Source organism: Strigops habroptila, chromosome 3, assembly GCF_004027225.2.
Source record: "Strigops habroptila isolate Jane chromosome 3, bStrHab1.2.pri, whole genome shotgun sequence".
NCBI classification, from domain to species: Eukaryota; Metazoa; Chordata; class Aves; order Psittaciformes; family Psittacidae; genus Strigops; species Strigops habroptila.
In genome coordinates, this window is record NC_044279.2 from 87,450,213 (window position 1) to 87,466,204 (window position 15,992).

The 15,992-nt window shown below is 38.7% G+C and overlaps 1 protein-coding gene across 13 annotated transcripts in view; it reads right to left on the reverse strand.

Annotated features, from left to right (window-relative positions):
• Positions 1-15,992, reverse strand: part of CAMK2D (calcium/calmodulin dependent protein kinase II delta) — a 152,338-nt gene that overhangs the window by 52,020 nt on the left and 84,326 nt on the right. For 8 of the 13 annotated variants that reach the window (XM_030479990.1, XM_030479989.1, XM_030479985.1 and 5 more), the window contains 3 exons: positions 10,948-11,002; positions 3,200-3,265; positions 519-591 (listed from right to left, as the gene is read on the reverse strand). In XM_030479990.1, coding sequence (XP_030335850.1) covers positions 519-591; positions 3,200-3,265; positions 10,948-11,002 — 194 coding nt within the window. The remainder of the gene's footprint in view (positions 1-518; positions 592-3,199; positions 3,266-10,947; positions 11,003-15,992) is intronic. The other 5 variants (XM_030479988.1, XM_030479986.1, XM_030479984.1 and 2 more) reach the window with 1 other exon arrangement.

Here is a 15,992-nt window from a genome sequence, read left to right on the forward strand (position 1 = left end):
TCCGAGCGAGGCAGGTGAGGTCAGTGATTAACTTCTCGCGGTCCCATTTAGCCGGCAATTAGCATCACTTGCCTGAGGGTTCGTCATACTCTAATGCAGCCGTGTGCGACCGGCGGTTCTGCAACTGCAACCCTGGGCCTCGGAACACAAGTGGCGTTTAAATCTGCAAGCTGACATACATCACAGCCAAAGTTCACCTCCATGTGCAGACACAGCGATACATGGACAGCCTCAACAGACAGCTAGCTACCAGAACACGTTCGACAGCACAGGGTAACTCCAGCGCCTTGGAAGGAGACAGGTTTTTTGGCAACCATTCCCCCTTTTGCCATGATGTATATTAGGCCTGTAGACTTGCAAACTGGAAAGAGGCATCATGCATTATTCGTTTGACTAGTTGTTTTGAGGGTGAGTAGGATAGCCAAGGAAACATCGCAGACAACCCACCCTCTGCCCCTACCCAGCAGAAAATAAATCCCCAAACTCTTATAGCCAATTGATGGGCACCAGATACTGACCTTCAGGTCTCTGTGAACTATGCCATTTAGATGACAATGATTAACACTTTCTAGAATCTGCTGTATACAATGACTGCAAAGATACAAGGGCAGAATGGAAGGGAGAACATTTTAAAGGCACATAATCACATCAAATACAAAATAAAGTAAAACTTAAAAAAAAAAAAGGAAGAAAGAACAAAAACAATTTTACACCTCCTGACACGTCTTGATTGCACATTGACCAAAGCAATGTTGGATATAGAGAGATCTCCAGCTCTAACACATCAAAAAAAAAAAAAAAGAAATCAAAGCCAAACAAAAAGCCCACAAACCCAAAAACAAACCAAAAAAGGACACTGAACACGGAACAGATGACACCTATGAGACAGAATCATTATTTTGTTTTTTCATTCAGCAGTATGGAAGCTTTGTCCAGTTTCCAAGAAACTGCTATAGGAAAAATAATGTGGAGGCAATAAAACAATCACTGGTATGTTTTGGTTTTTTAAAATTTTGAGGGTGAAGTTAACTTTACAACAGGTGCTGACACAAGAAAATGCTCAGAAATGAAATGATACACAGAAAACAAATGAAACAGAAGTAAAAACTTAGGAAAAGCAAAACATTTCTCATTTTGAATCTAAAAGTTTCTTAAAAACTATTAGTAGAATAAAGCCAAGTCATTCAAAAAGGTGGCATGCACTTTCATTTAAAATATCATCAAGCACTAGTCACTCATGAAATGGAAACCCACATTAAAAATGTAGAAAAACTCTTTTATTTTGGTGCTTTCAATCATTTAATTAGCACCCAATTTTTCCATGCCCAGGTTTGCAAGTTTTGGCCAGCCTATGATGCCAAAAAGCACAACTAAAGTGTTCATCCTCTACATCATTGGAACTTTTTCGGATGTTTTTTGGTACCACAAGAGCTTACGTTTTTGGTTTTAAATATCTCCTTGTGGCAGAAGTAAGTGACGGTAAGTACTAGTAAGTCAAGGGCCACGGGTTTGATTCTGCTCATCTAAATTTTTAACCATTTAAATTTTTAAACATTTTGACCATGGAATTCAGAAGGAATGGTCATAAATCTGTAACTGGAGCCCAAGCCTGAAAACCCTTTCCTCTGCGAGTAGTTCACAACTCACTGAACTGGACTGCTTGTATGAGTAAAGACTACTTGCATGAGTAAGGACTTGCAGGAGCAGACCAGTATCGCAGTCCTAGGATATACAGCTATATATTTCATTAACTGTTTCTATAGGGATATACACACACACACACACTATATAGAGATATATACACACACACACACACGAATGTATATATATAAATATATAAAAATACAGAGATGCATTATAACTAGATATTTCACTTATTTGGTCAAGTTTTACTGGATATATAAAACGCATATATATATATCTCATATATATATATATGAGATATATATATATGCACAGCCTGTTCCAATATGTCACAATTCTAAAACAGAAAAAAAAATGATTGCAATTTTTCCTTTTAAATCACGGGTATCTTAAAAACACACACCATATGCTGGCTTTTGGCATCAATATTGAAAATTTTGCTTGAATCACAGCAGGCAGAAAGTAATTAAAAATTTTTAAACAGAACTCCTCTCCTTTCACCTCACCTAAATTACTAATTTTGTCTTCTCTTCTACAGTGTGTTTTGCTGTGTGGTGTTCTGCATTTAAATGCTTCAAGTAATGATGTTTCTAGGAGTCCTACAGAAATTAGTGGGAGCAATAAACAGTGGAAGCTTCCTAATATTCAGAGTAACTTCTTGTTTGTTCGTTATTATCCTACCACTGTTGTTAAGGACACTTAATGCTTCCCAGTCATCTGCCAATTAATTCCAAGGAATAACTGAAATTTAAATATACATCAGTGGTGGTGTGTGACTATGAACAGACAAAACCATGAGGATTCTTTGAGAGAATCTTCTGTGAAGAGTTCAGTGGTAGAACTTATTTTCTTTACAGTAATTGACCACAAAGTTTAAGATTCATAATTACATGAGAGTATTTAAGATTTATTATTATATGAGGGCAAACAGATTCCGAGATGAAAAAATGGCCCTGACGCTTTATGTCAGCATGCAAATTATGATGATTGTCAACTTACTCTTCAAGTTTTTCAACAAGCACTTGCAGAAAATTGCTAGAGATTTCATATTTGAGCTCAGACTATGAGATGCACAGTGTAATTGCTTACTGATGACACACAACAAAAATGTTTAAATATGAAAAGGAAATTAGTACTTGTGGTCTGAGAAGAAGAATGGTATTTAATGTAAAATTTTTTCAAGACCAACATATATTTCAAACTTCCATCAGCACATTTAAGGATCCCTAGATCATCAGCTGAAATGTTATGTCCAGTCTGCAGAGGAGAAAACTGGGTAGGATTTTAACTATTCACAAATTCACATAGATTTTAACAAAGTGAGAACTGATTTAATCCTTTTCAGATCAGGAGACGTCAAGACTTCATACGAGTTCTCCACCACACAGTCATGAGCTCAAAACACCAAACTGTGCCTTTCCAAGTCTAAGAGACTCTAGGACAAATCCTAGAGTTTCACAGGCTGTGCTAGTGAAACTGATGCCAAACACCATGAGATATGTAAGTAACTATCCTACAGTTATTAAAAGCGACGTTAGAAAAAGAAATTACTTACCTGGCATCTGCTTCACTGTAATATTCTCTTGCAACTATATCTTCAAATAATTCACCTCCCGTGACTCTGTTAGATAAAACAAGATGGGAATGGAGATTTCAGAAGTGAAAATGTGCATCTTAAATTAGCTTGACAGGGAGAAGTCAGAAAGGAGTAACTGAAATATCTGCACAGAAATGCAAGAGGTCTTGACCAGCAAGGTGAAGGGACTCCAGTGGAAGGTTCGTCCATCCAAATTATTACATGAATAAAAAGAATGTGGTGGGAGAGCAATCACTGCTAGAAAATAAAAGTAAAGAGCAGCAGTTTATTGGGCAAGATACCATACACCAGTTAAGGATGTCAAGAATAAGCAGTAAAACCAAAGAGTAAAGGGAGCAGACCAGCACTGGAAATTGTGAATGAAGTTCAGAACACTTAAGGATAGAAAACTGCAATGTAAGACAGATGTAAGGAAGGAGAAAAAGATAATGCTAAAAAGGGAAAAGGGTCTTTAAGCATAGGCCAAAACACAACAGAGGGGTACCCCATGTGCCTGAGGGTACTTCTTGTGCTTTTGCTAGAAAGAGGATTACTGAGTTGGAAGGAGAGTATCATTAGAAGCAGAGTACCTTAATCAGTTAAATGGTAAGATTTTTTCCCTAGAAAATTTTCAGTTATCTTTGTCAAGAAAGTAGGAATAGTTTAGCAAAAGCATCACTTCAAATAATTTCAGAGGCATTATGGTATGAAGGAAGAACTGTATATTCCAGAGAATCAATAGCAGAAGCAGCCATGCGTGGCTGCATACTCAATGTTTCATTGTACAGCCAATGGTTTAAAAGTAGGAAGTGGTTAAAAAGAAAGAAAACTGTTGTTATATCCCAAAGATGACAGTCCAGAATGAGTCACCAGCAGGGTGCTTGGAATGCGTTTGAAAAACGGTGACAGCAATGCTTTGACGTACCACAGTAAAATCCTTCCTCATATGATACACAGTTCTGGTCATTCAGAAAAGGGAATTCATTCAGCAGTATGAGCAGAAAACTGCTACTAGGCTGTCCATTTACTTACTCATCATATCTTCTCATAGAAGCCAAGTCAGTTTAGCTTGGCAAAACAAACTTTAAGAAGGATGAAAATAACTACTGAAGACAAAGAACAACCACCGTGCTCTCCATAGAGGAGAGCTGTAAGGGATGATATTGGTGTGAATAAATATAAGGTTAAAATCAGGAGCACAGCCTAACCAGAGCACCTAAACACGTCCTCAACAGACAGGATGCATGAGTTAGTCTGATTCCTGCTTTCAAAAACCTCCATCCTACTGATATGCCAACATAAATAATTCCTAGATGGGAGATCAGTGCTCGTATTTCATTACTGTTTATGAATAGAGTGATTTTTCATATAGCACATTCTAATCTCAATTAATTCCCTAACATAAAACCTAGAGTGGGCTACAAGATGCTTACAGATTAAGATGCTTGAAAATCTGTATTACAATGAATACAATTAAGTTTAATAGGATAAAAAAATTAAAAGTGGAGATACTTGTAACCTTCAGAGCCATAATGCTCGTTTGCAAATTGCTGTACTAACTGTTCATTGTGGATCTCAGTGTATTTAGTCACATTAGATGATGAAAGAAATGACCTGCTCAAGCAGCAGTACAGCTCCTTTCCTGAAGAAAGCCAGTTAAAGAACTTTATTTTCATGTTTCCATTTACATTTGGGATACATCCTCCTTTTTCTGAGTTTACACCTTGCTGACTTGGAAAGTAATCACTTTCAGGTAGCAGAATGCTATTCTGTACAAAAGTCTGCAATAAAAGCAGAAGGAGGTAAAATAGCTGGTTGCCTAATTTGTATTCTCTTTGTCTTTTACCTTCCAGAAACTGGTTTTGGCTCCTGTAACACAAAAAGTTTGTTTGATGCATATTTTGACAGTCTTTGATACCTCCACTTCGTATGTATATTCGTCTACCACAGTTTTGGCAAAGAGGAATAATTCTCACTTTGTGATGAATGAAAAAAAGAAAAGCATCCTTTGATCTTACTCTTCCCTAAAACACTTATTTTTGATCCAAGCCAAGAAAGAAAAAGTTTTTGTCATCAAAGTGCGTTTCAGTGGGAGAGCACATCAAGCTGGTGCTTGTTCTTCTTGAGCACGGAGAAAAGAGGGGGATATGCATTCTTATTTGCTGACACTAAACATGTGCTTGGCATTCATACCCATTGTTACGTGATGAAAAAATGAAAGCAGGAATAGAGCAGGTGAATTTCACTGACAAACAAGAAGTCAGCAACTCCCATGCCCTGTCCCTCCGAAGGATACATCAGGAATAATTCTCAGAAGATAGCTACATGGCCATAATGAAGGAAGGTAGCACAGGGGATTAAGAGAGACCAGAACTCACCTGCATCTCCTGAGCCTCTCACTCAGAAAATCACTACAGCCGTGTTAGTGGCTTTTGCTCACTAAGCGTGCATGAGCAAGGAGCCCTTGCAGCAGCAAAGGTCTGCTGCAAGGATATAGGAGAGCCAGGAGGTTGAAGGAAGCAATTCTTCCCTGGCATTTGGCACACATGAGATCACACCTGGATCATGTCCCCTTTTGGGCTTCCCAGAACATGAACAACGTTGACACAATGGTGTTTAATGAAGGGCCATCAAGTTGATTAGAGTTGGAGGCCCACGGAGAGGCTGAGATAATCGGTCTTTTCACCATAAAGACGGAAAGGCTCAGGGGAGATCTCAATGCTGTTTACAACCCCCTAATGCGTAGATACGCAGAGACAGCATGAAAGGCAACAGACAAGCTGAAACACTGGAAATACCAAATAGATATAAGAATTTTTCCTCCTTTATTGTTATTGTAAGTATTTACTATGTGCTTGTTGCTCAAAGAGGTTGTGGAATTTCCATCCTTGAAGATGTTCCAACCTTGACAAACCCCTGAGCAACCTGATTCAACTGGACCGCGTTCTAGAAGGGGGTTAGACTAGATAACCTCTAGGGATCCTTACCAACCTATGTTATTCACTGATTTTATAAATAAAGAACAGAGCGGTTACAATAAGCTGCTATAAAACTGTAGTCCATATGGTTTAATACCAAAGTTGCTATAAAGCATACTACTCATTATTAGATGTCATTTTGTTAGGAGGATTTTTTTCCCTTGTATCTCATGTAAAATATAAGTGAAGACTGTAAAGCAGAGGGTAAAAAGTTAAAAAAGAAAAAAGAGAAAACCAACTTTGGTCCTTCAGTATAAAGCTACATGAACAGCTGCCAAGCTACCTTCTCAAGATTAGAATGGGAAGTAAATCTATCTCAGTGCCTTTCTGATACAGATAAACTGTCAACTTCAGTGAGGTCCTGTTTCTCAACAGGACATTCATGCTACGAGCTCTGGTAACTCTCAGGATACAAATTAAAAGCCACTGGCTCTTACAAGTTCTTACTCTTCTTCCATATTTTCTGAAGAGTACACGAAAATGGCAACAAATAAAGCAAGTGGGTTTGTTCAAACAGAAGTACAAACAGCATGTAGAAACACCAATGCCCTCTGCACCAGGTATCTCTTCCAGGAAACCTGCAAAGAGGGAGGCAGAAGGATTCCATGTCCAATGGATGCTATTTCTGTTCACCTCACAGAAGAGGTACATCAAGATGCAATTTTTAACTACTTCATTCAACTGACTTTTGACACTCACTAAAACGAATTACTGCATTTATAGTGTTAAATGCCACTTTCTTTTGTTGCAAACATTTGTAACAACACATACAAAAATACTCAACTTCATATACCATATGAAGATTGATCGGGAAAATCTATATTTTTAAGACTACACTTAAAAGGAACTGCCAAATTAACAAAACTAGCTAGAAAAGCCTCTGCTGATGATGATCACACTGGCGTTGTTTCCTCCTAGACTTAATTTCTTATTTCTTAAATTGCTTTCATAATGAAGGTGCAAGGAAGCAGTCTTACAAAATTACAGTGGCCATATACTTGTTACATTTATCTGTGACCTTTCTACTTCCTGAAAAGGACGGTTCAGGCACATACCCTGTGCAAACACCAGTCCAGAACATGTAAAATAAAGCAAACATTGTTTTGCAATTAGGTTTTTTTTTGGGGGGGGGGGTGTTTCTTTTTTTTTTTTTGGTATTTTGGTTTCTTCTACACATACAGTCCCTCCATTTGGATTCAGCAGCAACACCAGGAGTCTTAATGTACCAACTGTTGCATCTCATCAAGTGCATTAAAATGGGCGACACTGAATCTTATAGACTTGCACAATAGAGTGTTCAAGTGCTACAGCTTTTCCATTCAGATACAGCAATTAATAATGACAGAACTGATTGGATTTGAACTCATCTAACATCATTAACGCTGAAGACAATCTCATTTGTACTTATCAATTGAAATGGGCTAAAAGATGCAAATCCTAATTACAGTTGCCTCCTCCCAGTAAGGGAGGAGGAGTAACAAACTTCGTGAAGTCCGTTACTAGTCTTACTTTGCACGTTTTACTAACCTGCAAATCACTTCACTGTATCTAGTGAGTGAAATATAACAGGAGGAAGTCCTTTGCTTGGGAGAAGGATCACAGAAAGCTATCCCAGATAATCTTATAAAATATGTAGGAGCCATGTTGGTAGACCAGTAAAGATGTCTCCATTCCTTGGCAGTGATGTCAACAAGACCTTGAAAATCATTACTTTGCCTAGTCAAGTGCAAAAACTACCATACTCCAGAATGGCATCACCACGTATGTATTTCAGAGATGGGGAGTCAGCAACAAATATATATATATATTTTTATATATATATATATTTTTTTATATATATATGTTAATACTTCAGTGCATCTATTCCTTTCCTATGCAGGGCTTCTTACATGAACACCCCAACACCACATTTTATCAGGAAGCACATCTTCCATTGTTCAATGTCCAGTTTCCACATGGATTTTAGAAGACTTCCACATTCCCATTTTGACACAACTCTTCATCCAAATGCACGCCTGCAACAGAGTACATTAATATCTTTTTTCCCCTCCAGTTAAAAGCACAGCTATACAAGTGAAGCAACAGGCTTCTCCTTCAGATTGCAGACATCCCCATGACATTAATTCAACAGAGATTATTAGAAATTCAAAGCAGAAAGTGCCAATGATTGGGCTTTTTTTTTTTTTCCTATTAACAAAAAAAGCAGTCTTCTTCTTCACTTTCTTATGTGGGATGCAGTCTGAAAGAAATTTCTAAAGAAACAGTTGCACTGAATCCCACACAGTCTGAAAGAATCCATTAAGATAATGACATGATGGTATGTGTGGGTGGAGTGACAGTGTTACACCACAGTCAGGCTCCTGCTGAATATAAATTAAATAAATAAATAAAAGCGTGTACTTGGCCTTCGAATTAAAGAAGTACATATGGTACCTTTTTTTGTGGCAGCTCATTTATGTACATTTAAACAAACCACTAACTCACATATTTGTAACTGCAGTGAAGATGAAAAAATAGAATTAGTAAGCATTAAAGCTGTAATTTCATAGTCTGAATGAAAAATTAACTGTGAGCAGCCATCCTTACTAATGAGGCAAATGTTCTTCAAGAATGTAAGATGTTGCTTTTCCAAAGACAATGATCAGTATGTACAGTCACTGCCTCTACTATTTAGATGTTTTCTTTTTTGCAAAGTAATTCATTTTGACAAAAAAAACCCACCAAATGATCTAAACATAATAAGCTGCATATATATATATACGTGTGTGTTGAAGCCCTCTTTCTTTGAAGAGGATGAAACACAAACGCACACTGTTCTAGATCAACAGCACGTGTTTGAGTCTGTTCCTATGTCTGTCCTGAACAGGACTGACAGGGAACGTTCTAGCCAGTGCAGAATGCTTCTTGCAGAATCTAGTTTTCTGCCAAGGCTATATCTTTGGGTTAGGTATTGATTTTTATTGCAGAATACAGGCTTGTATTTGTTCTGTTACTATTGAGATATAGATACTGGTAACTACAACTCTGTAGTTGTTCAAATGCTTTCTACTTCACATTGCAATCATAATCTCCTCAGATATGTCTGGCATGATATGTGCAATTTAATGCAGAAATGGACTCACTGCAGTTACAGTAGGCCATAGTTTCTAAAAGTACAATAGCACAACAGAAAAATAAAAATGCCACACTAGTGACATTGTCCTTAGAACCAAGAATTCTGCATGCACTTCTTGGAAAAGTTCAGGATTAAGAAGATTTTTCCAATTCCACATAGAAAGATTTCCTTTGTAGACCTTAAAAAAAAAAACCACCAACAAAACACCACCACACACACACACACACAAAAACAAACCTAACCAAAAAAACCCCCCAAAAAGCAGAACAAAACCCCAGTGCACGTCAGAGAACAAGTATGCGTGTTGTGCCCTACAGCCATTTCCAAGCCAACAGTCAGAGCACTTACCTGGGATACACACGAATCAGATATAAATTCCTGCTGAGCCCAGTTAGGATTTGAATACTGAATCCTGAATGCCTTCACTACAGAGAGACTACTTAATATTTTTGTACTGCTAGTCTGAAATCTAGCCTTGGAAGAATTCTTCACCAATTTCTTTAAAGAAACTAAGTGGGAAAATAAACCAGAACGTAACCTGAACATGAGAGCACAAAATTGATTGTGGAAGACCCAGGTTCTAACCTACCTACACAGAATAAAAGTATTTCAGTTTGTATGCTCAGAAATTAGCTATTTCACATATATAGGGGAAATAACATATTTTCATTTTAAACATCAAAAGCATGTTGAACTTAACAAAGCTCTTGGGGGGGAGTGGTTGTTGTGTTTGTCAAAATCATAAACTGCCTGGAAAAATTTGCAATTGAAATAGTTAATTCTACTTAAAGAAGTCAGTTTTGCAAATAATCCCTAATCATTCATGATTGCACATACCCAGAACTAAAAGCTGTAACTTTTCTGGTGAGCAGAAAAATTTGCCTGCCCCAGGCAGAATGAAGAACATCAGCGTCTTTTTTTAAGTTGAGAGTCTGAGACACACGGTTCATGTTGTCATCATTCCTTCTTCCACTGAACAGCCTGATCTGGGAGAAACAAGCTCCACATGTGCACAGTCACTACATGAACAGCTCACAGGACTCAAAGTCCTGAAGCAAAATGGGAAGTAAATAGGAAACTTCCTTTCTGTATGCTGGGCATTTTATATTCTGAATGGTATCAAAATGAAACATTCTATTGGTAAGACATGAACTGGGAATAATATACTGAAAGAATCTTTCCCTCTAGGAAACTCAGGCTTACCTTTTAATCCCACAGTGGAGATTTTCTGTAGAGAAACTATTGTTCCACATGGTTTTTTTTGTTCCTTTGCAGACAACTGGCTCGCAGCAAACTATTTTTTCTGAGTCCTGTGTTTGCTTAGCTTTGGCAGATATCATGCAAATGTACTTACATACCTTTATTTGATACTAAAATCCACTCCCACGGTGGCCCTGCTTACTCAAAGTTTTTAATATGGAATTAATGTTAATTTAATATGGAATTTAATGTGACACAAATCAGTTCTTGCACATGCAAATGACCAAATATGTTACTGTCCTTCCAGCTCTGTTTACATCTTGTCCAACCCAGCGCACCAGAACCATGCATTTACCTCGTGAACTTGTATTTACATCTAAAAGTTTGAGTACCACATCCCCAACATGTTAAATATATGCAAAACTCATACTTACAAGTCAAAGACTAAGTAATGGAATCCTTCTTCTGATATGCTGTCATGAAGCCGCACTATTAAAAGGGGGAAAGAAACATAAACACCAGTCACCTTTTTCATGTCTTTAACATCCGTCTTTGATTTTGGGACAGAAGGGAGGATTATAATTCTGCTGTGGAGCTGGTATTGCATCTGTGCATGTTCTCATCTGGGTTTTGTTGGTTTTTGTTGTGGTGGGGTTTTTTTTAAATTCTCTACCCTTAGAATCATCTTTTTTGTAAGGTGAGATAAACAAAGAAGCCAAAAGACTGCACGTGCAGCTCACCTGTACAGCTCTTTTTAAAAGAGCTCTGCTTTTGCTGTGCCACAGAGAATGCTGCAGCCATTTCCTACCACCTCCTGCATGTACAGGCACATATGCACACACTACACCCTGCCTCTGCCCTTCAAGCTGGATCATGACTAAACAAGTACTAAAAGCACAGTCGGACTTGATCTTAATATACTGTATTAATATAATTCAACAACCTTTTTCCTAGGAAGAACCATTAATCAGTCTTTTAAATAGCATATGCAGCAGTCCCCAGTCACTGGACTTTTATTATCCCGAAACAGTATTCTTAATGTCAGACAACTGTTTTTTCAGCAGTATTACATCTTAAAAGTTGTAAACAAAATAAGATGGGGAAAAAAAAACGCCACAATTAATCACAGATTTCAGCAGAATAACAAACTCGAAGGGCTATGTTAACAAATTCCATAATCAGACAATAGATGCAGATTTTAAAAGAGAAAGCATCGTTGCAAACTAAAAGCATTTGACTATACTAAAGTAAATGGGGTCAAAAAGGGAGTAAGTTATATTCCAGCTCGTATTTCTATTGCATACGTATATTTCTCTCTTATATTCCTACCTGCCATCCACTTCAACCACATGAACGGTGAGGAGCTGTTGAAGGGATAAATCTGCAGGCAGACTGATGCCCACCAGTCCATGCTGAATTTCCACAGTGGCAGCCACCACTAGAGCTGAAAGCCTCGAGCAAAGGGGCCGGGCCTACCCGCTGCCTGGCTGCGGGTGCTCAGCCAGACATGCAGAGGGCAGGGGTGGGCAGAAAGAGCAATGGAGCGAGTGCTTGTGGGTCCAACAGCTCAGCGAGGTGACTGCCTCCCATTAAATCCCCATGAACAGCTATTTCTGGAAAGATGTGAGGTGCATGAAAGGACTTGCCAGAAGCTAAAGGATGCAATGGCTAGAAAATAGTCATTAGCTTCTCCACTGCTTGTCACGGCCAACAAACTTACAGTATCCTAATGATTAAAACCTCATGCGATGCGTACATACACCTATGTATCCATACCCAAGTTTTCCCTGGAAATGCACAAGTCAGCTGCAGAACCTTCGCTTTGAATTTTAAGAGTTCAAATCACATTGTGGTAGAACTGTGAATTAAGTCCTATGGTTTTCTTCTTATTTTAAATGAAACAGCAATTTCCAAAACTAATTTCCCTACAATACGTGAAGCCTTGTCGGTAGTTTGATCCAAATCATTATCACTTACAGAACCAAAAAAAATAATCAGGGTACCCTAGAACTGCTTCATCTTCAGAACTGAGCTGATGAAAACGTAAAAGAAAAGGATTTTCAGATTTTCAGAGGCCCCAGATGGCAGCTTTATGTATTAATCATTTTTTGTACAACACATGACATAAAAAAAGATCAAATAAACATGACTTTTTTACTTTATAATATTTAGCCCAGGGAAACATCTTGTGTTTACACAATACTGAAGAGAAAAGCAGCTCTTGGCTGACTCACTGCCCAGAGCTCGTGATGATTCAGCAAAGCCAAGTAGGTCTCAAGCAGAATTTGTGGTTTTGGCTGGCTCTATAGCCTAGATTTGTCTAAGTTTTTATGAAGTGCAAGCCTTGAGCATAGAAGACCGAGGCAATACATTGCTGCCAATAAAAAATAACCCAAAACCCCAGAATCAACTTCCTTTCTGTTTGCATCTTTGAGCTGAGATTTCAATACCCCAAACGTCTGCTCCTTGAACAAAACGTGAGATGAAACACCAAGTACTAGTCTAGCACAGTATCCTGAAAATTCTAGCTCAGAACAAGCCTCTAAAACGCTGGGGTTTTGAGCACAACACTTGGTGCAGTAGCATCAAAGATTCTGCTCAGGAATGGGATTTAGTACAGACCCCTGGGTGTGACACAGAGATGCAACATAAACCAGTAAACTCTGGAGTGCAGCTAGCAAGCTTTGCATATCCCGCTCCAACAAAGTTTAAAACTTTTAAAGATTTCATACATAACAAATTACACCTTTTGATAGAAACTGCCTGCTCCTGAAATAGATTTATAAGACCTCAAAAGATGTTTTTTCTGTGAACATTTTTTAAATTCAAAGCGGCATTCCTCTCTCCTCACTGCTCGCTAACAGACAGAAGCCTTCATACTCGATTTCCTGTATCATGTACAGGTATGGAGAACTACCAAATAACTTCTGGTGAGGCAGAATATTTGCTGCCAACTGCCTTCAGGGAGCTCTGAAGCATGTAAAACCACCCAGATTTTTGAAACGCCTTTAGTGACTTGAAACAAAGTATCAAACTCTAAAATTTAGGAATTAGATCCATCTTTAAAGTATTACTTTGGTATTAAAACCAGACAGTCTTAGCTGGAGCTTGGCTACAAAACAGTCCGCAGCCTATATTCATACACATAATCAGTTTTCCTGGTTCACTCTTCCTCCTGTTCCAACATGGATTTGCTGTCAGCCAGCTGAAGCAAAGGACTGTGTTAATGACCACTGTGTTTTTAAACACAGAATGACTTTCTAACACGTATTCATGAGAAAGTATTCTCCTAGGTAAGAATGAAGTCAACGTGAACCTACAGTCGTTAAGGCAGAGTTTTAAAACTGTACCCCTGAAGCAACAAAGTCGTGGGAGGAGAATAAGGTGCACTGCATTGCCTTGGGTTCAAGGCAGTACAAACCCCCTTTCTTTTTCTAAAACCCAAAAAAATAATCATGTCTACTTGTCCAGCGCCGCACACACAGCATATCAAAACTAGAGCCAAGAGTACAAGTTTTATCTTGGATAGAGGCATTTGTCATATCCCTGTGTATTGGGTCTGGCTGAGATGGAGATAGTCTTCCCCAGGACGGAGCTAGTTTCCCCCAGCGCAGCCCTCACAGTGCTGTGCTATGTACTGGTAGCTGGAAAGGTGTGGACAACACACCAGTGCTTTGGCTGCTGCTGAGCAGTGCTCCACATCATCAAAGCTGTCTCTCCAATATTCCCCCTCACCAGGAGCCTGAGGGTGAGCAAGATCTGTGACGGGGACACAGCCAGGACAGCTGCCCCAAAGTGACCGAAGGGATATTCCAGACCATATGATGTCTGCTCAGCAATAAAAGCTAAGAGAAAGGAGGAGGAAAGGGAGGCATTTGTTATTCATGATGTTTATCTTGCAGAGCAACCACTACATGTACTGAGGCCCTGCTTCCCGGGAAGTGGCCAGCCGTTGCTGCTGATGGGAAATAGAGAATAAAATCTTTTGTTCTCCTTTGCTTCTGTGCACAACCTTTGTTTTATTAATATGTTTTTTTCTCAGCCTGGTGAGGCTAATTCCTTAGTAGCCAAACTTTAGTCTGACACGGAGTTATCTTCTTCAAGGATCGCATTCTTTCTTTTTCTTTCCTCCCAAATGTCTGAATCATAGGCATGAGACGGGACAAATCCTTCTCTGAATCAAGATCACATGCCCCTGATTGTTTCTGAAAAGGAAAACAGGCTGAGGCAGCCAGGAAGATCAAAACTGCCTTTTGGCAAGTGCTTATGTTGGCTTCTTCGGTCAGTTTAGATACGGTGTCATGCCAATAAGTCTGCTGAGTGAAAATCCCAAATAACCATGGGGAAAGAAGAAGAATCTGTGAGGAAGACAAGATGGACGGACAATCCAGAATACAGGGTGCACAAGAGCACAGGGGCAAGTCCAGCATGGACCAGTCTTTGCTACTGCATTCTGCCTGCAACTCAGCTTTTCACTAGGAAAGGGAATGGATGTCTTGATGACAATTTGAGAAGCTATTCACAAAGTTTAAGAGGTGATTCACTAGAAAAAAAGTATTCGTGTATTCACTGCAATCCTATCTAGATTTTCACACATACGCATCAGGCAGCGTTCAGGCATGAAAAACCCAAAGGCAGCAATTACAAAGATTATTCATCCAATATAAGAACTCCCATCAGTAACCCACACTGCAATTCCTATTCCTCCAGAGACACAAAAAGCATTCACCAGTAGAAACAGTGCCATTTATCTTTTTTGAAAAGATTACAGTTAGACCTGATCATTATTAATTGGAGTTATTTTATGAGTGCTGTCACGAACAAACACATTATATGGTGGAAAGGACCCAAGAGTAATAATTTCTTCCCTCCTGCCTGCTGCAGCACTATGGTTGTTCTCCTCCAGTGGCTTACAGAGAAGGTATTTAACAACCTTTGACAACAAAGTTGTTGCTCTTCAACAAACCACTTGAAAGACCTGACAGGAATCTAGGGAGCACACAGCTCTTGCTTTTGGAATAATACTGTAAGGCCAGAAAAGATCAGGAATATCCCTTTGGCTTCTGCACTGATTTTAATCTGAAATACTTTCCCATCACTGCACTGTGATAGTCATAATAATTTAAGGGAGAACTCCTATGCACTTTATTAGGTTTTTATTTAGGTATTAGTGTGGGCGAGCTCCAATCATCTCCTTTATATGGCTTTTTGTGCTGAGCCACGGAATTTTGTGTCTCATCTACAAAAACCACACTGATACAATGGTCAAGCAACCTTATTATCTTCTTTCTGAATTTCTGTCTTTAAAGAGAATTTTAAAAATCAATTCCAATGAAAAACAAATTGTTCCAGGTAAGAAGACAAGTCAAACAGCTGACAAAGTCAGCTAAAAAATCCTCCGGATAAAGATACCTAACCATATCTGAAATTATTGCCTAAAGTATTTGGTTTTGTGAAAATGCTGAAGTGATAATTTTGC